The sequence below is a fragment of the Paralichthys olivaceus genome, chromosome 4, assembly GCF_024713975.1.
Source record: "Paralichthys olivaceus isolate ysfri-2021 chromosome 4, ASM2471397v2, whole genome shotgun sequence".
Lineage (NCBI taxonomy): Eukaryota > Metazoa > Chordata > Actinopteri > Pleuronectiformes > Paralichthyidae > Paralichthys > Paralichthys olivaceus.
This window is the reverse complement of record NC_091096.1, coordinates 6,132,136-6,156,834: the sequence shown is the minus strand read 5'-3', so window position 1 is coordinate 6,156,834 and position 24,699 is coordinate 6,132,136. Positions and strand designations below refer to the sequence as shown.

Below are 24,699 nucleotides of genomic sequence, written 5' to 3'. Positions count from 1 at the left end.
AGGACTAAGTTATGAATCGGAACACTGAGTTATAACTTGTTTTGTTTTTTTAACATCTGCAAAAAACTGATTTGTTGTAGTTCACTTTGTAGCTTTAATCCCTCCAAACCGACAGGCGGCGCTGTGGTAAATAACTGAACTATGACCTGCAGAGAAGCAGTAGTTTCCCTGCGTGGTGCAGTTTTCCAGTTGTAAACAAAACAACAACAGCGTGTCTACTTATTACAAACGTTATTAACAACGACTCTACTCCTCATATATCCGCTGTCTGACATGGGAAACAGTGAGGATGAGCTGGAGGAGGATGACACCGAGTGGAGGAGCAGTTTCCTGGACCCAGCTCCTCTCAGCCCCGCTGCTCCTGCTCCTGCTGCGGCTCCGGGTAAAAAACTGAGCCCAGAAAATGTCTCTCTGACGAGCAGAGAGAAACATAACGCAGATGGTTTTCATTGTATTTATAATATCTCATCATCCGGATTTATATTTCAACCCTGTTTGAGACCTGGTTGCTTCTGCAGCTTCCTCGTGCTTTAGCTTTATTCAACACAGTTTTAGTTAATTTCAAACATCCAGATTTCAATATCACCAAAATGTATTGAAAAGTAAAATATTTCCCACAATTGTTGCAATGATTAGTCGATAAATAGATTTGTTGAACGAAAGAGTAAGACTGAACTGATTTGGATACTTGCTTCAGTCTTGTTTAGAGCGATAAAAAAAAGTTGGCATCACTTAGAATTAATAATAATTGTAAATTATTCAACTTCCTTGATTGGTTGTTGCAATTACTCAGGAATCACTTTTGGTTTGGTAAAAACACAAAAACATGTTGTATTTGCAGTTTCTATGAAGCATTTTAAAGACATCACCTTGTGCCCTGGGAAATGTGTATTTTCTTTTACAGTCTTGCAGTCAACATATACGTTGAATACGTTGTTAAGAAACCCCTCAGATTGTATGTGAAGTTAAGTTATCTGGTGTAAAGTCTTAAAGTTTTCAATCTGGTTGGTAGGTGTAGATTGAAATTGTAGTTAGTGAATAAATAAATATGGCCTACAGAATCATAGGGAAGCAGCAGATGCAACTGAGCAGAGCTGGCAAATGAATCTAAGAAGCTGGAAGGAGTAAATATTTGTAATTTTCACTCAAAATATAAAACTGAAATAAAAATATATTTTATTAAATTTTCTCTTCAACATAGTGAGGGAGCTTTCTAAAGCTTCTCACTCACGTGTATTTGGACCTTGTGCTCTCAGGGAGGTGCTATAAACAAATACAATGTTTACAGCAAGTCCTTCTTGCCTGCCCCCATATTTTTTTAAATTATACTCTATTCTTACCAATTATATTTTTTAAATCAGTACTGTGTCCCCATCAGACTTCTGTAACTAACTGTTTCAGGTCCAAGCCTGAATAAGTCATCCGCAGGGACCTCTGCACAAAGAGTCATTCTGCATTTTGACCTGGACTGCTTCTACGCTCAGGTGGAAATGATCAGAAACCCAGCACTGAGAGAAGTGCCTTTAGGTAAACTGATGGAATAGATTAAAATGTGTAAGGTGTGTTTCTACTTAAGCTCAGAATAATCTTGTTTCTCATGTTGTCAGGTATCCAGCAAAAATACATCATAGTCACCTGTAACTATGTGGCAAGAGAGCTGGGTCTCACCAAACTGATGTCTGTGACTGATGCGAAAGAGAAATGTCCTCAGCTGGTGCTGGTTAAAGGAGAAGACTTAACACACTACAGAGAAATGTCCTATAAAGTGACAGGTGAGCAAGACAACTACATCACATCATATAGCTGTACTCTGTTCTAATAATGAGTGGAAGGTTTTTTTAACATATTTAGAGTTAGGTTTTCACCTCCCATCTGGAGAATTGTCCTGAGTGGCACATCACACACTCTTTATTTACGTTGGCTTTGCTTTCATCATTTACTGAGATATTATAATAACCCACAGATTAATGCAACATACCTTGTTGAAAAATATTTTGGGACATGTAGTGGATGTTTCCTTTAGTTAACAGCAGGCATATTTTCTCTCTGCCCAACTCTCTTTACCTCTGATGTCCTCTATCCAGAGCTCCTGATGTCCTACTGTCCACTTGTCGAAAGGCTTGGATTTGATGAAAACTTCATGGATGCCACAGAGATGGTAGAAAGACGGCTAACGCAGGCGCCAGACCTGAATAACTTTTCATTTACAGGACACATCTACAACCATGTCAGTAAGTCACATTTCTGCCTTTGGTGTGTGCATCGATAGTTGTACATCCGGCTCATGGCAACCAGGAAGTTAGTGTAATATTTGCATTGCTCTTTCAGTTTCCTTCTACACAAAAAGCTCCACAGATAATATGAATGTCTGACTATCTATTCTTGCTCAGGTGCAAATGTTAAAGCCAGTGACCACCCGAGGCTGGCTTTAGGTTCACACATTGCAGCAGAGCTGAGAGAAGCCATCCACAGCAAACTGGGTCTGACTGGCTGTGCTGGCATTGCAACAAACAAGCTCCTGGCCAAACTGGTGTCTGGCACCTTTAAACCCAATCAGCAGACAACACTGCTGGAGGAAAACCTCTGCGACATCATGGGCTGCCTGAGCAGTCTCCGCAAAGTACCAGGTATATATGTTAGACATTTTAGTAAAAGCCACCAGAAGAACTCAAATAAATGGAAAACAAACCCAAAGAGATTCTGTGTCTGTCCATACCTGGTTCTAGGCTTCAATATATTTTTTAATTGCCATCCGAGTCAATTATTAGTTGGTTTGTGTCCCTTTCAATCTACACGTCTTGATGGTATAGAGGGAGGTTGAGGGGCATTTTTTCAAGCAGTGCTCAGGAGCACTTTGTCTCATAATCCATCCATGGATGTGCTTCTTAAAAAAGCTCTTTGATGTGTCTTTGACCCACGTCACTCATGTCAAATATTCCTGATGCTAAATGTGTGGTCTCGTCATGTCCTCTTAGGGATAGGTCACCAAACTGCTAAAAGACTTCAAGCCCTGGGTTTGGTCAGTGTCCAAGACCTGCAGCGCTTCCCATTGAATGACCTGGTGAGAGAGTTTGGAGGTCCCAGTGCCCAGCGCTTGAAGAATCTGGCCATTGGCGTTGATGACTCCCCTGTCACCCCTACTGGGGCCCCTCAGGTAGGCTGGGGTATCCAGAGCATCTACTTAACCTGAGGGGGTGTTTTACTGGGAATTAATCAAGGGAGGTAACAAATGAGTAAACAAAATATCTTGTCCCCCATTTCATCAGTAGAAAATAAAGGCAGGTGGTGGGGTGGAGTTTTGGAAAATCTTTAATCTCTGATGTATTATTTTGTATATATATATCCTGTATATATGTCCTGGAAACTTTCCTAATAACTTTAAAACATTTTTTTATGTATGTAGGAAAATGGTTTATAAATGCATGTCAATATCCATTTGAGTTTCTGCAAAATACTGAAAATGTGCTACAGAGTAAAAGCTAATTTAGTACACATAAAAAAAATGTCTGTAATGTTTGAATTGGACGATATTTGTCCAGTTATCTGTCCAGCACTGGAAAACTGTTAACAGTAAAGTGTTGAATTTGATAAAGTAGAAATTGCAGAAACTCATAAACAAAGATTCATTGTTCATTCATTGAAATAGCTGCAGTTTCCCCTTTTCAAAGTGAAAATTGTGTTTTACCACAATCTTTATGTTGCAGTCTCTCAGTGATGAAGACTCGTTCAAAAAAATGTCATCAACTAAAGATGTTTTGCAAAAGATTCAGCAGCTCTTGAGCAGTCTGGTGGAAAGGTCAGGATGGGTTTCTCCACCCTTTAATCAAATTGTGATGTGTTATGCTTGAGCCACTGAATCCAACCTTTATCACTTGTTTGATAACTAGGATGAACAAAGATGGAAGGCAGCCTCAAACCTTCCGACTCACAATCCGTAGATACTCAAAAACCAACAAGTTGTTCGGTCGCGAGAGCCGACAGTGTCCGATCCCCAGCCACATCGGACAGAAGATCCCCTCTGGTAAGCTCTTGCAAATAGACAGATGCTGAAATACCCCACCTGCAAGAGCAAAATATAGTCTCCATATATGGCAGCTTTCTTCACCATGAAAGTGCTCGTATTTGTTTCTTCTTTATAACTCAGCTTTATTTTTTTCTGTAATGTCTCTATAGGCCGCAGCGATGATGCTGTGCTCCAGCTGGTCCCATTGGCCATGAAGCTCTTCCACAAGATGGTGGACAGCAACACCTCCTTCCACCTCACCCTCATCAACGTTTGCTTTAGTAACCTGCAGACCAGGGGAGCTGCCGTCAGCGGAAAGGGTTCCATAACATCTTTCTTCACACATGGCACTTCTCCGAGAAAAACACAGACCAGCTCGTCACAAAGTCAGGTGAAGTACAGCAGATCATTTAATCTCCCATGTTTCCATCAGGGTATAAAAGGTTTTAAGAAGCATTAAACTACTTAAAAAGGCTTTAGAAGATTGTAAAGAGTCTTTAATTTGATTTACATGAAGTCTTAAATATTTTCTGTTGGCTGCTGTTGGCAGTAACATTTGCTAGAAAAGGTTTATTGTTGCAACAATCTGTCATGTTTAAATATCAAAATATATAGCTCATTGACTTCCGACACCTGTGATGAGATTTGATGGATGGATCGGATGATTGAAGAGGTCGCAATCATAAATGTTTTGTAAATGCTTTCTCGTGAAAGCTCAGGCAAAACAAATGATTTTATGGCATAAACAAGTCCTCAGGCATTCTTAGAAAAAGTGAGTTCTCTGAATTTTCCTTGAATCATCTGAGCTCCTCCTTTTTTCCAGCAGAATGACTCCTCTCAGAGCGCAGACAGTCAGTGCATGGATCATCAGTTCAGTGTGCACAACATGGTTATACAGCACACCTCACAAATGACAGTAACCACAAAAAGCCCTGATAGCTATGAGGCAGCATTACATGGATCCAAATGGAAACAAAGCTCTGTTGTTGCTGTAAAAGATGCTCCACTTCAGAAAGGATGCAGCGCAGCAAGGTCAGACTTTGATGAAGCAAGCAACACCGTGACACAACGATTGCCCCAAAAGTTTGACCCAGAAGTGTTCAAACTTCTCCCTGAGGATATCCAGGTGGAACTGTTATCTCCTGCCTACGTAAACTCTTTTCCCAGCACTTCTACGAGCTCCTCAGCACCAACCACAGTCCCTGATGTCCCCCACACACCAAAAGCCCCTTCACCACAACCTTCACAGCCTTTTACAGAAAATATTAAAGGGGCCGTTAACGACTTGGATCCATCTTGCAGCACGACCACAGTGAATCATCAGAGGCCTCTGGCCACAAGTGGATTCCTAGTGAAAGAAGAAGGGAGACTGTCATTCCTTGGGTCTTCTGACTGCAAATTCCCGGGAAATGTGGACCCTGAGGTTTTTTCAGAGCTTCCGCCGGATGTTCAACGGGAGCTGATGTCTGAATGGAAGCAGCAGAAGCCGATGCTGAAAACCTTGTCATCCAAGAAACCAGGGAAAAGGTTAATGACCAAAGACAGAAAGGCTGCAGGAAAAGGAGGTCAGGAAAACAGTCTGTTCAAGTATTTCAAACCTAGTTAGAGAGAACACCTAAACATCATTTATGTTAATAATCAAACATATTACTTTTCTATTTAAAATTAAGTTTTATTATTGTTGAGTTGTTCTCAAGAAATAGACTGGGAGTGAACTAAATAAAAGATACTTTGTCTAAATTGGTGAGGCTTTTTGGTTTTTGGTGACACATCTGTATATCAGAATTAACAGAAGGAGGACCACAGGTAAAAAAGTAAGCAAATAATATAACATTGGTTTAAAAGTAAAAGAAAATAGGACACAGTAGTAGAAAGGAGGAAGAGTGGCTACACACATCAGCATTACTGACACAATTACTTAAGGAATTAGTGAGTTAGTTAGATGTATTGTTTTTAAAGATTGATATTGATTTCAACATTATTTGTTTAATCTCCTTTTACTGTATTGTTTTACTTTCCTAAACATGGGACAAAGTAAGTCATAAAATCTTTAAGCAGCCTAAATTGTGACTTGAGCTTCAGGTTCATTTGTTTTTACACTGTTTAGAGAAGCAGGATTACGTCAGTGAGCTTCAAGAAGTTGGAACTCAGTCTTAGTTTTTCCAGCGGAATCCACAGAGGCACAATTATTCATCAACAGGATTCAAAGAGCCTTTTTTTGTGTAGTCCTCATGAAAAATACCAGAAGACACAAGGTCTGTAAGCACCCCCCCCCCCGCTCGGGTCCTGCTGCTCTCAGACCCCTCCCAAGGATCACATGTAAGAAGGGGGAAGTTTCAGGATCTACTATGTGCCATCGCATCATGATAGTTATTGTTTGGAATGTTCAGGAGGAATTGCGTAAACTGAATGGACACTGGCTGCAGATAAACTGGTGAGGAACTTTCTTTGTTTTCTGTCACATCGTCATGTTTTGCAAAGAAACCTGTTGTGTCTGAGTGTGCTGTTTTTTGGTAGTGTTCCTCGTGGAGATGTGTTTCGTCAGGTAAACGCTCACTGCTGTAGATCGGAGAGTCGATTACTAAGACGCTGCTCACTCTGCTGATCACAAAGAATCTAACACCATCAATCATGCACATGGGAAATGACTTCAGACATCATAGTAGTGTCCCATGTGTGGTCGCTGCTGCACGACAGTAAAAACCTGAATGTATTCATGTAACCTAACTCTATTCCAGCAAGTAGAATTTTTAAAAGATTTGAAATAGTGTGATTCAGGACTGTTAGTGACATAAGAGCTCTGAACCATCCCTAACAGAACTAATCTGATTTCCATGCTTCTTTTTTTGGTTTGCTAAGTGTAACCGAAGCATTGCAGAGACCTGACTGGTGTGCATACAGTGTGGAGCTGTCTGCCAGTAGCCCTATAAGTCAATAAAAGGAGTTCTGTCTGCCAAACATTTTTTTTTTTTTTTGCTCACATAAGTCAGAGCCACTCATGTGGAAGCCAGCTCCAGTCATGTGCTGCTCCCTCTGTGATCAGTGCCTAATGAGCTGGGAGTTATGACGTCTTGCTATGCCTGTGTGATGCCCCTGCACCCTCTGAAAACTGCAGCTTAGATGAAAAGAATTTAACCTTTCTTTTCTAGTTAACTCGCCCAATAAGCAAGGCCAGATTACTGATAGGCAACTGCCAGCAGTCCTTAATTCACGCTGACCTCAAAAACCCCAGGATCATATTTGATTCTGCATTATTTGATTAAGAGCAATTTTGTTGAAATCTGGGCCTACTCTCACCACCCAACTTTATTCTGTTCTATTTGAATCTACCAGTCACGTTTATTTCATTCACCCTGTCAGAAGTTCCTGATTTCTGGATTGCTGGTTGGTCGAAAATTCTCTGATTACAATTGATCTTCATTTGAATGATCCGATATCGATTCATAAACAGGACGGATTAATCACGCTCAGGTCCCTGGGGGGGAAAATAAGTTTTTGGTGCTGCCTTCAGGTGCTGTCAAACAACAAAACACTACTCAGAGGACAACCAAGCCAGTCTCCATGTGTTCACAGTTTGTTCATTTACTAAAGCAAACAAGGCTGTTGAACTTATTTTAAATGAATGGCTAATGTATCATTAAAAATAATCTTCAGTGTTGTGTTTAAAGTGCGGCTTCGTTTAAAGGTCCAGTGTGTAAGATTTAGGTGAAAGGGATCTATTGGCAGAAATTTAATGTAGAATAATCCTCATGATGTTTTCACTTGTTCATTTCATCTAAATTATATGAATTGTAGTTTTCTTAACCCCAGAAAAGGCCCTTTATATTTAAATACTTCATATTTACATGGAGGGGTCCCACTCTATGGAGGCCACCATGTTGTTCAGCTGCATTATGCAATTTTAACACTAGATATCACTAAATTCTACACACTGTACCTTTAATTTCCTATTGAGACACGTTCTTGAAAACTTGGAAAACACTAAGTTCAGGTAGAATATCAACAGAGTCCTCTATCTTATGGTCCTCATCTTGTCATCTCATCATCTCATCTTGTTTGTTTAGGCTATTAATGACCACATTGTTCCCCAAAGCCAAAGCAAATACATACAAATGTTAGTTTCTGTTTCACCAACAGACCAAAATCCAACATATACTATCAAAGATTCACTTTTGAGGAGCAAAAGGAGCAAAGTTCAAGTGTTTCTTTTTTTTTTTTTGCATCTTGTTTAAAACCCAACTTTCATAATTAATCAGATATCAAATCAGTTGCTAATAAATTTCACTAAGCTGATGAACTGATTAATCACCTGATAATTTCTGCTCCAGAGTATTGTTTTCTTGGTGCCTTAGGGAATAACAATCATAAAATGTACCTATTACAGTTTGCAAAATATTGTACTGAGAGTTCACTTCTGTGGCAGGTTGAGCACTCATCTGCACGATGGCTGACTGGGACTATGACTACATGATCAAGCTGCTGGCACTCGGCGACTCTGGGGTGGGGAAGACCACCTTCCTCTACAGGTACACCGACAACAAGTTCAACCGCAAGTTCACAACCACAGTGGGCATCGACTTCAGGGAAAAGAGAGTGGTGAGTGATGCCCAATGTGATCCGACAAGGCCTTCATTGTCACATCACCAGTGCATTAAAAATCGTATAACTTGGATTCAAATATTTTGCGGCTTTGTTCAGATATACACAGGGACGGGTGCTGATGGGACGACTGAGAGGAACTTCAAAGTCCACCTTCAGCTCTGGGACACAGCAGGACAAGAAAGGTACATTTCGTTCTATGTTCAAGTTAAATTTGACACGATAAACACGTTCATTTCAACCCTTCATGGAGGAGTTGAACATGTCTTCCTTTGGTGACACCTAGTGGTAATATTGCTGCATAGCCAAATTGAATTTGGGAAGGAGTTAGTATTGATTCTTCTTTTATGGAAAATGTACCATCCAGTTTGTTCGATTACAGAATAGACAGACCCCTTTCAAATCAGTGACAGCCCCCTTGATGGTTAATGAATGTGCCTCAGTGACGCTCTCATTGGAAGCTGCTTTGTCAGTCATCGTATCGAACCTGCCCCGTTCGAGATAAGTGTCTGTGATTGGCCTGATCAGTTTCAGTCCTGAGGTTTAATTCATCCTTTGATGAACATGAATGTGTCCACAGCTTATTTCAAATGTTATGTTGTTATTTCGAATATTTTTCTCTTCTATTTTCTCTGGTTACAATCTGAGGACCACACCGGCCAAAAATCATGCAGTAAAAAATATTTCAAATATGTCAAAACATAAATGGGTTGCTGAGATACTTCAGTCTGGACCAACCTCAGCATGTTGAAAAATCTGCGCGTAAAAAGCTTCATGCTGAATAACAATGGTTGTGTGTGTTCTCAGATTCCGCAGCCTCACTACGGCTTTCTTCAGAGACGCCATGGGCTTCCTGCTGATGTTTGACTTGACCAATCAGCAAAGTTTCCTCAACGTCAGGAACTGGATGAGTATGTGTCATCTCAGCAGCTTCCTCTGCTCCAGATCAATACTCCTCTTCAATCAATGTCTCCTCTCCTGTTGCTGCTCAGAGCCAAATGCAAAGTCGCCTGTTTCCAGTGTTATAGTGTTGACTCTTCTTAACTTGAGTTTTAAGTTTACTAATCATGCCAGTTTTATTATTTGCAATAAATTATTAATGACTTTTCTCTGTGTTGGAGCAGGTCAGCTACAGGCCAACGCGTACTGTGATAATCCAGATATCGTGTTGGTGGGCACCAAGGCCGACATGCGAGACCTGCGGGATGTTCATACCAGACAGGCTAAAGATCTGGCAGACAGATACGGGTGAGGCTTTAAATACATACTATTGTTTTTTGAAATTTACCCTGATACCTCATCTGAGCCTCAAACACCTGATTTACATTCACACTTATTTCACAGAGGAAAGACAGAAAAAGGTTTATTCGTTAAATATTTAGTGATTACATTTGTATTAGTTATATAATAAACCCGAAAGACATGCTATTCTAGTAGAGTCCAAAATCAAAATAATGATCATGTACATTTTAAGAAATATGGCCACTTCATGAGCTCACAGAATAGTTTAGGCCTTATCATCCCAGCTTGTTCTTCTTAGATGTAATTTGGTGAACTTTCCACAAACCCTTAAAAATTGGTTTGGTAAGATCCTACTTTACTTCTATCACCACTTCACCTCAGGATGGTGCTAGTCAGCTTTCTTCCACACATTCTGCTTTGGTCTTTGGCTCTGAATCAGGTGATTCAACAGGCAGTTCCCAACATGGGATGGGGCTCTAGAAGTTCAGCCTCAAGGGTCAATAGATTCATAGATATGCTATATAAGCAATTTTCTTACCTTTTAGTGTAATTGCTACATGTAGATTGTCTCGATGGTGTTGAGGTGTTTCCTCATCTCATATTCTACTTTTAGATTTTGCAAAGTTTCTTGAAAAAATCGGAATATTCTTGACATAACTTGATGATTTTAGCCTGATCAGTAACAGACCCTTTGGTACATGTGAAGATATTCCTGGATGTCTATACCATTTTCAATGCTGGACTTGGCGTCATCCACCTCTTCCTAAACGCCTCTCTGTTTCCCTCAGCATCCCCTACTTTGAGACAAGTGCAGTGACGGGTGTGGATGTGGACAAGGCAGTGACCACCCTGCTGGACCTGGTGATGAAGAGGATGGAGCAGAGCACGTACGTGGGCCCCAGCTCTGAACCCAACGGCAGCATCGTCATCACCCACGATGTGCAGGAGGCTCGTGTCAGGAGAACGTGTGCTTGTTGATCTCAGACACCGGCAGCCACTGTTTACACGTCTGCTCTGAGTGACACTGTAGCTTGAGAAGCTACCGGTTTATGGAGCTTGACTAAGGTGCCTGCTAGGTAAGACAGAAGATCAGTTCCACAAAGATTTGATTCATACTATGAAAAATATCCCTTTTCACTGAAAGCAGTACAGTTAAGTGTAAATCCTCCCTGTCACATTATTTATTTGCAGCCTGTGCATCGTTAAGCATCAGGTCTTAAAAGATTCTAATTTAAAAGGTTAAATTCCACCTCAGATTCCACTTTCCACTTAAAGAGTCTTAGAAGGTTATGAGAAGTCTTCAAATTTTATATTTTATGTTCTATTGCCTGGCATAAACATTCAAGTTCATTATAAAACTTAAATTAACCTGATTAAATTAATAATTTGTAATTGGTTATTATGCGTATCCCAGTTGCAGTTAACCCTGACCATGAAAATGTATTTAATTGGTCAGTATCATATTTAAAAAGTATTGAATAGACTATGATTTAACTCGATGAACCCTGTTTAAAAAAACACCCTAGTGATTGTGATTCAGCAAAAAAACCAAATCATCTTCAAATGAGTCATATCAGAGAAAAATACCGTTTTAATTTGACACATTGAGGCATTGATGGAAGGAGTATGCAGGCACAAAATGTATATTTACCATGGAGTATAATCGAAAAACACTTAAGACATTCTTATATGAACGACCAATATAGCACAGTCCCTTACATGATTTATGACTTTTATACAACATGTACATAAGCAGCCAAGCTTTTTTATGCTTTATGGAAGAAAGTTGCCATGCAGATTGAACACAACTACAATAATGTTAAAGGGTTGTTGGAGTCCTGTATAATGCTGCATTTGGAATAAAGACAGTTTATGTTAAGATTACGTCTGTCACTGTCTGGTCATTTTAAAAGTAACACACTTAAGATATGTCGACACACATTCTTCACTTTTATCTTAAAAATTAAGAGAAACTTTTAGGAGAAGTAAAACGTCCAGCATTCACGTCAGCGGCAGTGAATTTTTCAAACGAGTCAAGCTACAAGAGAACATTCATGGAGTCACATATAAATTCCACTATACGTTACTTTGGCTGAAACTAAAAAAGTTTCAAATCAATTTTTTGTGCCACAAAAAGTGAAATTCAATATTTTGAAAAAACAATCATTTTATTCTACAACAATACTTAGTGTGAGTTGTCTAAACACATGGTCTTTGGTGTGCATATATAACATTCCTAATGAAGGGACAATTCATTAATTAAATGGCCTAAATTCAGCTAACCTTGTGTGTGTTGGTGGTGGTCGTGGTGGTGACTGCACTGTGATTCAGAGATGAGACAAAGACGTTAACTATCTGATATATTCATCTTGTCTAAGGAGACAGACAAAAACTGTTTTGTGTGGGACAGGGTGGCAGGAAAATGCTCGCCACGCTAAATCTCAAGGAGCACAAAAGCGCACACTGCATCTTCAGAGTGTCGATGACTGCATTGCTCTTTGTATTAAACCTCAGCCTAAGCCTGAATTTGCAACGCGGATCAAGCACATGCTGCAGACGCATGAGACGGTCATGTGGCCAGCTTTCACCGCTCGGGCCCCCGTCGTCCTCCACCCCACAGACCCCAGTCTGCTGCAGTCTGGTGTGATGGGGTGGAGCGTCTGTCAGGGACCCTAGATTATCTACACTTATAAAAAATAAAGCTGTTCATTTTTAAGTTGATCTGTAGAGGTTTTGGTCCCATGTGGAATATAGCAGTAGGTTTCTTTTTTAGCTTTCAAATGTCCGTCATACAAAGACACTGGTGATATTTGAATACACCATCAGGAATACAAACAATAGCAAAGAACTCAAATTTACCCTCAAAACAAGCTTCAAAAAGGTTGTATAAAACTAGCCTAAAAGATTTGTTAGTGCCTCGCATGCAATGTCGTTTAAATGGATCATGCTTTTTTTTTTAAAGATGCAGCATTTCAATCGTTTTATATTGGGATTTATATGGTTATATGATGAGTTGATAGCTTTCCCCAGTCAAAAAGGCTCAATATTAAATAGAGTATTATTGAAATAGTGGTAAAGCTCAAGATCAGTTAGTAGTAAATGACTGAATAAACTGTGTCCAAAATGTTTATGATGTCTCAGCCACGCTAGCGCAGGGTCACACGTCACAAGATGGTCGTATTATAGTAGCCTTCCCTCAAACGTCACATTTTCGCCTCATTTTTGGGAGAAACGGCCAAATTGCACTTTGATCCAACACTTTTGTTTCCTGGACAGTTACATGAATTTAATAAGTGGAGATCTACGCACCGTGAAATTAAAACGCGTTTCACAACATAAAATAGCTGTTATGTATTAAGAACACCCACTTAACAGCCAGGTTGCTTAGATAATGGAACAAGCGGATGCAACTAACGTAAGACCTGTTTAGCATGATGAGCTACCAGAGAATATTTGGTTGACATGTCTCTCATCAAACTATTTAACTTAAACATTAAAAGTTTGAAATTGCATTTCACAAAAAAATTATGTAATTATCTCAAATTACTCAACGTTACACTAAATAGCCAAAGCAGTTAGGTTAACATAATTGGATTTGCCACTAATGTGCATGAATACTACAGAACATGCAAACTTCTCTATGTATGCATATATAGATAAAACAAAGTCATTTCAAACTACTTTTACAAAGACAGTTGTTTGCATTTGGAAGTTCTATTGCTTACGTTGCATTATGTTTCTTTATAGAAGTTTTTACTAGCTAAGATGTCGGGTTTTAAAGGGAAAAACACTTGAGAGAGTTATTTGAGAAAATCGTGTCTGTACATTCAGTATGAAGCTCGGAGACCAAAGGTCATAGAATCAGCAGCGCTAAAGCTCGCTAACATGTTCAATTTCATTTGTTTCATCTTTACAAAAAAGAAAACGAGTTCAAAAGCGACAATTAGTGGTTTTAGGATGTGTTAATTTGTTGGAGAGAATCAGCGACTCCCTGAAGTTTTATCTTCACCGTGAAGTTACAACCTGATTTAGTTTGAAGGTCATTAGAAGTTTGTTTAGTAAAGACTTGACACAAAAACTTAGGAACAGATTTACAAATAGCCAGTAAAAGCTCTGCCCCAGTGTGTGGCTCTCATGTATTGCCATTACATCACAGACACTAAACCTTTGAAAAATAGATCTTTGACAAACATGAAGGTCATTTTATGCAACTGAATTTCTGCTGTAAAGAAAGTTACTCCAGACTCCTCAAACACTCAATAAATAAATCAATAAATATTTGTGCAACATGAAGCAATTTTGAAGAATTTAACAAAAATTATTGATAATTTTTTTTATTCATCAAACAAAGTAATGTATGGAGATATGTTTATTTTTACTTCCTGGGCAGAAAATAGACTATTAACTTCAGAAACTTGTAAAAAAACATATTTTTATTATTATTGTGCCGCAGTGTCTGGAAATACTTTCAGAACAGAAAGTGTTGTTAAATGACGTATTAGGTTTTTCAAAAGTTGCCAGGTATCTAACTCGTGTGACTTGAATGTAACCGCTAGCGTGGCTATTCAACTGTTATATATGTATATATATTTCAAATCTTAAAATCTTGTTCTCAGAACCTAATGTAGGTTGATACCACTTTCTTTGATTCTGTATTTTAACGACAACATACTTTCTGTTCATGAATTTATGGCTTTTTGTTGGAATGTTGATTATTATTCCAAAAATTGGTGTGGACGGTCAAACTTTCTACATAGAATAAAAGACACACAAGTATATTTATATATACGTGTGTGTGTGTGTGTGTGTGTGTGTGTGTGTGTGTGTGTGTGTGTGTGTGTGTGGTCTTGTAAACAAATCTTCACACCTCACGGGGGAAAAGGCCTGAAAACAGGAAACGGCACCTCTCTGAGGCGTTGAATCTGATTACAAAAAAACACTGATCTAACTCCTTCCCTGAGATTAGGCAGTGATTTCCATGTATTGATTTTCAGAATCAGTGTACTGTTGTAATAGGCGATTAATCAGTCAATACTGAATTAAACACAACTGGATGATTTGACTATTTCTGACTCTACAGCTAAATCCCCTGCAGACTCCAGTTACAATAGACTTCTGCTCTGTTCGAGCTGTTAAGCCACAGCCAGCAGACATGCAAAGGAGAGTAATGAAGGCAAGTGAGCAGCATAAAAAAAATCCTAACCGTACTGAACACAACCACATCCTGAATGAGTGTGTGAGCTACGTCCGGGGTGAGTCTGACCTCTTCATGTGAAACTACAGCGTGTGTTTGTAGGATGAATGTGTCGTGAATGTCGTCAACACTTATCATGCATTGTGGGACACAACAGAAGTCTGAACTGAGCTGATGTATCTGGGTCACGGCCTCTGGAGTCGACTCTGAAAACACCCAACACTATGTCTAAGCTGTGCAGTGTGTCAGGCTGAGCTTGGTCACACCTTCCCTGTGGAGCTTGTAGAGCAGCTTGAACTCGCTGGGCAGCTGGTGGGTCTCCTGCCACTTGGTGGTGAATTTGGTCCCTTTCTTGTCGTAGTAGTGGTAAGGCAGATCCTTGCCTGTGTTGGGGTCCCAGCCGAAGGGCCAGAAGCCGTAGAGGTGGATCTCATCACACATGGCGTAAGCCAGCGTGTACATGAGGATTCCAGTGCTGAGACGTTTGGGAGAGAGGTTTTTAGTCTTCCAGTATCTGTGAAGGAGCAGACAAGTTAGTCAGTCAAAAGAAGAAATTCCATTCAGACACTTCTGATTAATCCATTACCTTTGAACAAAAGCTCACCATGAAGCAAATGTTACAGTATCTTAGGGAAGTTAATAACAATATTGAGCGACTGACTTTTAATTCACTTATTGTTCAGAAAGCTGGTCACACATCCTACTAACAACCTTAGCTCTGTTCAAAATACATTTCCGGGTTATTTCATTTATCAAATAGAAAATCGTGCTTGGAGATCCTCTGGTTCCACTGGTGTTTTCACCACAATTGCTAATATTAGGAACAATACTGTAAAATACAACTGCTAACTCAATATCTTTATAATAACAACAGATCAAGTTACCTTGTGTAATAGCAATAAAGCCTATCAACTAACTCTGCAACATACAGAGCATTTCTTTCAGCTTATTGTTTAGCTTCTTTTCTGGCTCACAACTTCACTGATTTACAGAATGTGTATTTTGTTTGTCATAAAAGTGGCCAAATGTGATGTAATGATCCTCAAAGTAAAGAAATAAGCCTGTAAACTTTAAAGTTTTCCGTTGCTGCATGTAAACGAAAGCTCCATCAGTGTCCTTAACGATACTGTAGCTGGAGCCTTGATGATACTTTTCATTTAGATTCTTATGCCACTTCAATTGTGCACAAACGATCGCTCGGATAGAAGCTCTTACTTGTTGACATCATGCATGATGTTCCCAGGCCAGGCCAGTTTGACCTTCAGTTGACCCTTGTGCTCCACAAAGAAGTCCACCAGGGTCCTGGTCACTGTGGCTGAGGTATGGAGGAAGAAGGCCGGGATCCACAGGATGGCGCCCTCAAGCTTCTTCAGGTTGAGGAAGAAGTTATTCCTGTCTTGGATGGTCAGCAGGTTGTTGTAGTACCTCTCCAGGATGCTGGGGTTAAAGGTGGTCAGGTTGGTCTTCCTGCCCACGTCTTTGGAGTAGACCTCCGTGGGGGCGAAGTTGCAGCGGAAGACGAAGTCGGCCTGGTCGATTTCTGGGCCGCAGTGGCTGCCGGTCAGGATTCCACTGTTTCCCACCACAGCACACACACTGTAGTGCTTGTTGAGGACGGGAGAGGCGTCTGGGAGCAGGGATTTGAAGTTGTTGCTGATGGAGAAAACGTACTTGTGGCTGGAGTAGTCAAAGTGCATCAGCTGTCCAACACGCACACTGTTCTTTGTGAGGGAGAAGTTGTTGGGAATGTCGATGTAGCTGAAGATATCTTTCCTGCAAAAAGGAAAACACTCATGTAAAGAGACACAGCTTTATATCTTGAGCCTGTTTTATTCCTGGACATTACTGAATATCAAAACAAGCACCAATCTAATTTTCAGTTGTCAAATTGTAAATTTCCTGATGGGGAAAATATATTATATTTGAATTGATTAGATGTTCAGGCTAAAGTCATGTTGGGCTTTTTCCTTTGTTTGAATGAACAAGCAGCAAAATCTATGAATGTTTGATGACTGTACACTGATGCATTATTTATTAATGCTGCCACTAATTTTCGCTATTAATCAGTTATTTGCTTTTTATGACATTTGACCGTCTTTCTTCACCATTTTTTTTTTCATTTGCCTTCAAGGTTTAATAATCCCCAGTAACAGTCAACGTGAAAAAAATGAAAATTCTTGACAAATGTTTTTTCTGTCTTCATAGTTTAACTAGTGTGAAGATTCTGAGGTTAAAAATAAAAACCCTTAAAATTCCTGACAGCTACAGTCCCCAGTTTGTCAAGCTTTGACAGAGCAAACCCAGCTACGCATTCTGCAAAACAACAGATACTCTGGAGGACAAATAAAAAATCAGAAAATCTCTTGCCTCAGCCGAGAAAAAGCCGTCTTGTTGAACCTCCACTTGGACGATTTTCCTTGAAGCTCTTCGTTTAGTGCATTGGTTAACGGGATGAACGATGGGTCCAGAAAATTCAAGGCAAACTGAGACCTGAAAACGATTAGAGAAAGATTTAGCAACAGTTCATAAACCCTACACAGTTTTTCATTACCCACTCTCGTATTCAAAAAGCCCACAGTGGTGAAGGAACGACTGATGTTTTGCACAAGTAAAAATATCACAGTTTAGAAAAAAGTCTGTTGAAAAATTGAAGTCATGCATTCATAATTATAGTATTAGCATCAAAATGCATTTGGCCTCTGTTTTGTACTTCAGTTTGTTCAGTGATGAAAGAAGTACTGTTTGATGAATACCACAGTTTGGAGTAAAGGTCAAGCATTTGTGCTTTTCACTCCAAAAAATGTCATACAGATCATTATAATATACTAAAAGTAGTAAAAGTACATATTTAATATGCAGAGTGACCCTTTTCAAAATACAACTGTATTATAATAATGAATGCGTTCGTGTGTTCATCACTTTAATGTTGCAGCAGGCAAAGGTGGAGCTCATTTTAATTACTCTATAAACTGCACTGTACTATAAACCTGTGAATTTCCCTGGATCCCCTGAATCCCTATAGGTCTGACGTTTATTTACTGTTTGTTTGAGAAAATGATATATAAATACCACAGTGCAATGTAAATGTCATGCATGTAGCTTTATACTTATAAAATAATTACAAGTATAGGATGTACTAAAGTACATAACGATAAAAAGCAGCTTACTTTATACTAATTTGCAACCGAGTGAAATAAGAGTACTGCAGGATTGTACTTATACTTCATTATTTTCAATCACTGTTTCTAAACTGATCACGTCTTCATCTACAAATTATCGGTACCAATTAATATCTATTAATAATATCAATTAAAATTATGTAAATCAGGTAATTTAATTCACAACACAGCATCATCATCTATGAATGTTGATTTTCTATTATAAATTCCTATTTAAATTTAAATGTAGTATATTTATAGCTTGAATATTTCACTTTGAAGTATCAAGCAGCATAAGATGTAAATACTCTAGTGCCTCAGATGTACTTGAGTAATAGTACTCAGTTATTCTCCACCACAGTCTGCTGAGCCACAGACCCTGGATGTGGTGTTGATGATGATGCAGACAGATCCGATTCACTGTGGTGTACATCTCGTGATATCTCTCCACAAGTGGTTCTCATCAAATCCTGATTTGTTGAGTTGTGTCTTTGTTCAGTCTCCAGTCTGTGTCCAGGGCTTCACCAGCAGCACCTTGGACAGCTCAGAGTTTCACAAACCACCATGCACACGGCTCAGATTCAAGGTAAACTGATGCGTAAAGCTCGTGCGTCGGACCCAGGAGGCCACGAACTCCTGGTGTTTACATTGACACCAGCCTCAGAAAAATCATCACTCACCGAAACCCTGCGTGAAACATAATCCTCGGGCCTCCCATGTAGTATTTGGAGGAGGCGAAGAGGCTGTCTTTCCTCAGGGACACGTAGCTGATGAGGGACAGGATGAGCACGGCGACGCACAGAATAACCAAACCCAGGGCCTTGGCGATGCGGACCATCTTGGGAGCGTTTTCATTCCCTGTACGTCGCTGCAGCGAGGCGTTGGCCTATGTTGTCTTCGCCGGGGCTGCTTCCGCTGCCTGCCCGCAAGATACAGACGCACCACTGGCGCTCATCGGCTCAATTCATCGGAGAAAAATGGACGGCTGGTGCTGGTGGGCTGCTGCTGAGGTGGTGACGATGCTCGGTCCTCTCTCATTCCTCCGCCTGCCCCCGGACCCCAGACTGATGCTGCTGCCGCCGCTGCTGCTCCTCTCCCCGCTGCTGCTCTCCTCCAGGCGGCCGCTGCAATCAAGGAGATGGAGCAGACATGCGTATCAACACACACACACACACACACACACACACACACACACACACACACACACACACACACACACACACACACACACACACACACATACACACATACACACATACACACACACTGATGAGCCGAGAAAAAAGGTAAAATACATCAAGAAATATACCAACATTTCTTTAAAAATGTTGAAAAAATATTGTATAATATTATAAACAATAATATAAATGAATGAAATAAATAGAGGAAGGTCAAAAGTCTATCAACAAATGTAAATAACGATGACGGTGATTATTATTATAGCATGTAAAATATAATATAATGGATAGATGCAATAAAAATATATAAATACATAAAAACAAATAAATACAATTAAGTAATGTACCAAAGTCAGACTTCAAAACTGCAAGTGTGTGTGTTCCTGTACTTATATCTCTGTGAGGACCTTTAAGACCCTACACAGTGAGGACATTTTGACCTGTCTTCACTTTTTCAGTGGGCTGTTTGAGGGTTAAGACTTTGGTTTAGGGTAAGTGTTATTTTTAGGTTAGGGTGAGGCATTTAGTTTGGATGGTTATAGTAAGGGGCTATAGGGAATGTATAATGTCAATGAGTGTCCTCACTAAGATGTGTGCAACACTCAAGTTGTCACAGCCTAGGAGGAGGAGATGGACAAACCGTCCCCAACTAACTGGATTCTAGTTGTGTCCCCACAGGAAGCCACTAACAGACTTAAATTAGATTCAGGAAGACAACCCTAACCCTCTAACCTTAACATCTGCCCAAAAATCTACTTAAAATCTACTTTTCCCCACAGCTTCTGTCCCCAGTAGGACAAGCCGTCCCCTATGTACTACTTTTCAGTCGGAAATGTGTCCGCAAAAGGTTGTCTTTGACAGAATCACACACACACATGGTGCCAGGCTTTTGTGCAGCTCTCAGCATAATGGAAAGCTTGTGCAGTAATAAATGTAAGGGGATAGAGACAGAGATGGGAGAGGCTTAAAAACAGGAAACAACAGAGACAATTAAATCCCTGAACCTGTGACCTCTGACCTTTAATCTGTGCGTTTAGGAAGCAGTACAAAATACTTTAACCATGAAAATGTGAGGTATTTCTACTTTCCCAGAGTACTTTCATTTTATGCCACCCCTTTAATATCCAGTTTAAAGGCAGTGGTCTGGGAAGTGTCCATGAACCTAACGCGTTAACAGTCACACTAACAGAGCCTCTGTAGGCATGTGACACTCTGCATGAGGAAGTATGAGTGAAGGATAATATGAGCTTTGTAAAATAACTATGGGTGGAAAAAAAGAGAGGTAGATTAAAAAAAAAACAACCTTTTTTTATTTGGATGGATTATTTCTGATTTTTCAACACATTTCACATTATATCCAAGTACCACACACATTAAGCTTTGCTCACAAAACATACATTTTTTTCTTTTTTGTTTATTACATGTTATGTACATTTTTTTAAAACATTTTTACAGTAAGCTTATCTTGGTAAACATGAACATCCATTTATAATGACATACATCAATGTGTCCATGCATATACAGTCTGATATTGTAACACTGAAATGTCATATAAGTTACATTAAAACTGTGTATGTGAGTAAATAAACACACATTTGCTGAGTAATTTCTGTACAGTTTATACGTACGCCATTGAATATAAAAAACTGTTGTTAAAAAAAGATTGTGGGTGAGCTAGTGTGTTAGCTGGTTTCAACTGTGAGCATATGTCATGACTGACATCCACTACATTGTTCCATGTGCTTCACTCTTTTTCCTGGAATGTGTCGAGTTTGGACACAAACAAAAAGACAACGTGTTAGAAAAAGATGTTGAGATGTTTTGCCATCAAGCTGCCAAGATATTGCACTTTTCCATTTTGCATTATTAGGATATGTTTTCTTTAAGCATTAAACAAACCAACAACAAACCGATTCAACACAGGCACTTAATCAAAACCTGGCACACATGTTTTACATATATTATGACACGTGAAACACAGGTTTGCTCTGGACCGTGGTGAGCACCTTAAATTTGCTACTGTTCAGGTGATTGACACTTTGCGCAACTGCACATCACTCATCACATTCTGCTTTTGTGAAAGGAAGAGGGGAAGAAGGCTCCTTCGCCGTCACTTCCTGGCGAGCCGAATGGAGTGTCTTCTCCGCAGCTCATGTCTTCACAGGAATCCTCACTAAAAGAGAAGAGGAGGTCATCAAAAATAATACTGAGCTTGAATGCAAAATACACCCTCATATAATCTGCTTTTTAACACTGGTTTTGAAAATTCCTAAACTCCTGATGAGTTGATCTCTAGAATAAATAGATTATATTGGAATATGGAGTATTGACCTCTCACTCTCATCCCAGCTGCCTTCAGGTATAGTTGGCAGACCAGGGACACTGAAGTGATTGGCCTGAAGATTTTGTGCGGTTCTCCTGGACACAATCCAAACCAGCTTCTTGTTGTCTGGTTTGTTACATTCGCTCGAGTGGTACTCGGTCATGCACTTGGCCACAAGTTCCTTCCAGCGGAGCAGCTCACTGTCACTAATCTGTGAAGAAGAGAAACAGGAAACATCTGAGAGGCAGCCGACAAAAATAGTCAAAATATGCTGTCATCAACAAGTCAGCTGTTGTTTTCGTTCATGACTTAAATGTGCATGTGATCAGGCAGTGATAATTCCCATTGTAAATTATGACACAAATGTGTATGTTACGAATCAGAGAAATGTAAGAACATATATCAGTTAATTGTTTATGTGTTGGTATTTTTTAAAACAAATTTTTTCATCATATCTTACAATTCGTAATAACTGGTTGGTCACAGTGTCTCATAATTTGTGACGTTTTTCACTAAATGCAAACATTTGATGAGGTCAAGAATAATGAAAAAGAATCTGATGGTGCAGCCTTAGGACCCAACAATCCTAACAGCTGTGCCCTTTTTATACCTTTAGATGTCTTTGGAATTGCTTGACAATCTTTGACAAGGCAGTGGATTGGAGGGCTTCAAACTCCTGAGCAATGAGCGACAGTGCCAGCACTGATGGCTGTGGAGGAGGAAAAACAGCAGATTAATAAATCCCGCAGCTCAAAATGGAAGCTGCTATGATGAGAAATTGTCGCCCGAGAACAATTCTTACTTTTGCTTTAGAGAAAACAAGCTGGCATAAGCAGGCTTTTAGCTGGGCTTCCAGTCTCCCAATGCTTGGGATCTCCTCCCTTAAAATATAGAGGGAATCCTAATGTGATCCACCAGCACAAACCTCATAGAGCAGAATCTATTTAACCAACTCCATGCAAGTTGAAGCAGTGCATCACAAAAAGTACGCCAAACAAAGGGAATGTTTACCTTCCAGCAGACAGAGTTGTGAAGGCCGAGTAGTAGAGTTGAAGAAAGGTTAAGGCTGTCACTGCTTTGGGCTCCACACTGAGCTTCTCGGAAATTATCTTCTCCATACGACAAAGGTCTGACACGGTGAACTTGCTTTGGCTGATGCGAATGAGTTCGTGTGTGGGTGAGACATTGCTCTCTTCCTCAACCATTTTGGATGCAATATGAAGACAGCAGACTCCAATACAGGGCAAGTGTTTGGGCTGAACCTGTCAACATAACACAACAACGATAAGTGTGACTCAGTGTCTCATGAGGTCTAACGAGATTGTTGTTTGTCACACTGGTGATAGGAACGTGATACTAAACATGCAAAGTTGTAGATTAGGAATACAAAAAAAAAACAATGTACAGATTTATGTTGTAAACATTTTACATTTGATAAATTCCAACCTTCATGATGGTGAGGAATCTGTCAAGCAAATTGACAGCTTGAACAAAAGTTTGGGTGCTGTAGCCAAAGAAATTGGTCAGGCCCCACAGCTCCTCCACTCTGGTGTCTCTGCATTTAGCAGACACTCCACTGTGTTTCTGAAAATGTAGCATTGCATAATAAATGTACATTCACACAACAACTATTGTTATTATATGAACTGTTGCTGCTGTCATCAATAACATCTTTACAAGCACAATTGTATTGTTTTTATTATAACAACTCGTCTGTCAGAGCTGAAACACGACGCCACAAAACTGTTCCCGGTCTGTCTCTCCCCCTCCCCCCATCTCTCTTTCTTCTCTCCCCTCTTTTCCACCCTTCTTTCCTCTCTTTCCCATTTTCTCTGCTCACTCCAACCCGGTCGAGGCAGATGGCCGCTCACATTGAGTCTGGTTCTCAAGGTTTCTTCCAGTTTATTTGTTGTTAGATTTTTCTCTCAGTACCTGCTAATTGTGGGAGCTGTTTGGTTTTCTTTATAATTTTAAATGTATTGATTGTTATGTAAAGTGACTTGAGATTATGTATATTATGATTTGGCGCTATATACAAATTGAATTGAATTAGTGGAAATAAAAACCACAAAACCAAAAAACAAATGCACATTCCTGCCCGGACAGTGAAAAAAGAGTAAAAGTAGGTCAGTGGGTTACCTCTGTGGAGGCAGACTCCATGAGCTTCAGGCCAGTCTCTCTGGGAAGAAAGTTGTACTCCTTCGCACAGCAAGTCTTCAGCTCCTTCAAGAGCAAGCTGTCAATGGCTTGAAGATCCCTCATCCTGAAAAACAACATATTACAGCGATTCTGCAAAACCCACAACAAGTCTCCCTATGAGTGAGGGGAAGATATAAATATGGCCTCTGAAACCACACCTACTGGGTGTCAGGTATCACAGGAAAACACACACACACACACACACACACACCCCACCCTCAAATACACTGAACACAAAATCTACAACTCGACTTATATATGCTGAAGCTAAAATGTTTTGACATAAATAATATGAAAGTTCATGTTGACATGAGGTTGAGCTGCATGTAAACATCATCTGAGCAACAGAAGCTAAACCAACTAGTCAGTAAAAGCAATAATAAAGATGAAATCGATCAATAATAAAGATGAAATCGATCAATAATAAAGATGAAATCGATCAATGATAAAGATTGAATCGATCAACGATAAAGGTTGAATCGCACAGTCACAGAGAGGTTTTAACCTTGATTCACGTGAATGGAAACAAACTCCATATAAACCTAAAGGCGTCTTAAAAAACAAAACAAAACAAGTAACCTCGGTGCAAGCTAACTCCGCTAGCATGCTATCGTAAATCAACAAGACGTCGCCTTACTCACTTCGCCCGGAAGTCGCTGAAGTGCAGGATGGAAGCAGCGCTGCGACCCGATCACACTCCTCACTTCTTCATATTTTCATTTTCACGACGACAACACCGCTAAAGCCCGGAGGATTCCCCCGCCGAAGACTCACGGAGGGTCCGCCCTGGATATACAAAACAA

The 24,699-nt window shown here is 39.9% G+C and overlaps 4 protein-coding genes across 7 annotated transcripts; 2 read left to right on the top strand and 2 right to left on the bottom strand.

Moving 5' to 3' along the window:
• Positions 1-120: 120 nt before the first annotated feature.
• poli (polymerase (DNA directed) iota) lies at positions 121-5,743 on the top strand. Of its 2 annotated transcripts, none has more exons than XM_020099327.2 (10): positions 121-382; positions 1,402-1,527; positions 1,608-1,772; positions 2,085-2,231; positions 2,391-2,627; positions 2,976-3,154; positions 3,705-3,796; positions 3,888-4,021; positions 4,174-4,394; positions 4,830-5,743. In XM_020099327.2, the coding sequence occupies exons 1-10, from the start codon at positions 274-276 to the stop codon at positions 5,607-5,609; spliced, it is 2,190 nt and encodes a 729-aa protein (XP_019954886.2). In that variant the 5' UTR covers positions 121-273; the 3' UTR covers positions 5,610-5,743. The 2 variants fall into 2 exon arrangements, with proteins under 2 accessions (XP_019954886.2, XP_069379553.1); XM_069523452.1 differs by having other exon boundaries at positions 135-382; positions 4,827-5,743.
• Positions 5,744-6,303: 560 nt separating this feature from the next.
• LOC109637145 (ras-related protein Rab-27B-like) lies at positions 6,304-11,728 on the top strand. 2 transcript variants are annotated; one of them, XM_020099328.2, is made up of 6 exons: positions 6,304-6,437; positions 8,427-8,599; positions 8,702-8,787; positions 9,410-9,513; positions 9,727-9,850; positions 10,633-11,728. In XM_020099328.2, the coding sequence occupies exons 2-6, from the start codon at positions 8,447-8,449 to the stop codon at positions 10,820-10,822; spliced, it is 657 nt and encodes a 218-aa protein (XP_019954887.1). In that variant the 5' UTR covers positions 6,304-6,437; positions 8,427-8,446; the 3' UTR covers positions 10,823-11,728. The 2 variants fall into 2 exon arrangements, with proteins under 2 accessions (XP_019954887.1, XP_069379559.1); XM_069523458.1 differs by lacking the exon at positions 6,304-6,437 and having other exon boundaries at positions 8,198-8,599.
• Positions 11,418-19,347, bottom strand: LOC109636985 (alpha-N-acetylneuraminate alpha-2,8-sialyltransferase ST8SIA3-like). The gene is made up of 4 exons (XM_069523455.1): positions 18,877-19,347; positions 17,406-17,528; positions 16,254-16,811; positions 11,418-15,552 (listed from the first exon to the last, which is right to left on the bottom strand). Exons 1-4 carry the CDS (start codon positions 19,032-19,034, stop codon positions 15,267-15,269), a joined length of 1,125 nt encoding a protein of 374 aa, XP_069379556.1. The 5' UTR covers positions 19,035-19,347; the 3' UTR covers positions 11,418-15,266.
• Positions 19,348-20,661: 1,314 nt separating this feature from the next.
• Positions 20,662-24,678, bottom strand: LOC109637130 (cyclin-G2-like). 2 transcript variants are annotated; one of them, XM_020099309.2, is made up of 8 exons: positions 24,538-24,678; positions 23,837-23,960; positions 23,144-23,281; positions 22,709-22,959; positions 22,500-22,578; positions 22,308-22,406; positions 21,706-21,908; positions 20,662-21,547 (listed from the first exon to the last, which is right to left on the bottom strand). In XM_020099309.2, the coding sequence occupies exons 2-8, from the start codon at positions 23,957-23,959 to the stop codon at positions 21,436-21,438; spliced, it is 1,005 nt and encodes a 334-aa protein (XP_019954868.2). In that variant the 5' UTR covers position 23,960; positions 24,538-24,678; the 3' UTR covers positions 20,662-21,435. The 2 variants fall into 2 exon arrangements, with proteins under 2 accessions (XP_019954868.2, XP_069379557.1); XM_069523456.1 differs by having other exon boundaries at positions 24,534-24,672.
• Between the last annotated feature and the right edge of the window lie 21 nt (positions 24,679-24,699).

What these genes read in the sequence shown, in the direction of transcription:
- LOC109637145 (XM_020099328.2), top strand. Translation starts at nt 8,447, where the DNA reads ATGGCTGACTGGGACTATGACTACATGATCAAGCTGCTGGCACTCGGC. An exon ending in GACACAGCAGGACAAGAAAG is followed by an intron (nt 8,788 to 9,409) that starts GTACATTTCGTT and finishes GTGTGTTCTCAG; the next exon opens with ATTCCGCAGCCTCACTACGG. An exon ending in GATCTGGCAGACAGATACGG is followed by an intron (nt 9,851 to 10,632) that starts GTGAGGCTTTAA and finishes TGTTTCCCTCAG; the next exon opens with CATCCCCTACTTTGAGACAA.
- poli (XM_069523452.1), top strand. Translation starts at nt 274, where the DNA reads ATGGGAAACAGTGAGGATGAGCTGGAGGAGGATGACACCGAGTGGAGG. An exon ending in CAGTCTCCGCAAAGTACCAG is followed by an intron (nt 2,628 to 2,975) that starts GTATATATGTTA and finishes ATGTCCTCTTAG; the next exon opens with GGATAGGTCACCAAACTGCT. An exon ending in CCCCTACTGGGGCCCCTCAG is followed by an intron (nt 3,155 to 3,704) that starts GTAGGCTGGGGT and finishes TTTATGTTGCAG; the next exon opens with TCTCTCAGTGATGAAGACTC.
- LOC109637130 (XM_020099309.2), bottom strand. Translation starts at nt 23,959, where the DNA reads ATGAGGGATCTTCAAGCCATTGACAGCTTGCTCTTGAAGGAGCTGAAG. An exon ending in GATTCCTCACCATCATGAAG is followed by an intron (nt 22,960 to 23,143) that starts GTTGGAATTTAT and finishes TTATGTTGACAG; the next exon opens with GTTCAGCCCAAACACTTGCC. An exon ending in ACAACTCTGTCTGCTGGAAG is followed by an intron (nt 22,579 to 22,708) that starts GTAAACATTCCC and finishes CTATATTTTAAG; the next exon opens with GGAGGAGATCCCAAGCATTG.
- LOC109636985 (XM_069523455.1), bottom strand. Translation starts at nt 19,034, where the DNA reads ATGGTCCGCATCGCCAAGGCCCTGGGTTTGGTTATTCTGTGCGTCGCC. An exon ending in ATGTTTCACGCAGGGTTTCG is followed by an intron (nt 17,529 to 18,876) that starts GTGAGTGATGAT and finishes AATCGTTTTCAG; the next exon opens with GTCTCAGTTTGCCTTGAATT. An exon ending in ATCATGCATGATGTCAACAA is followed by an intron (nt 15,553 to 16,253) that starts GTAAGAGCTTCT and finishes GCTCCTTCACAG; the next exon opens with ATACTGGAAGACTAAAAACC.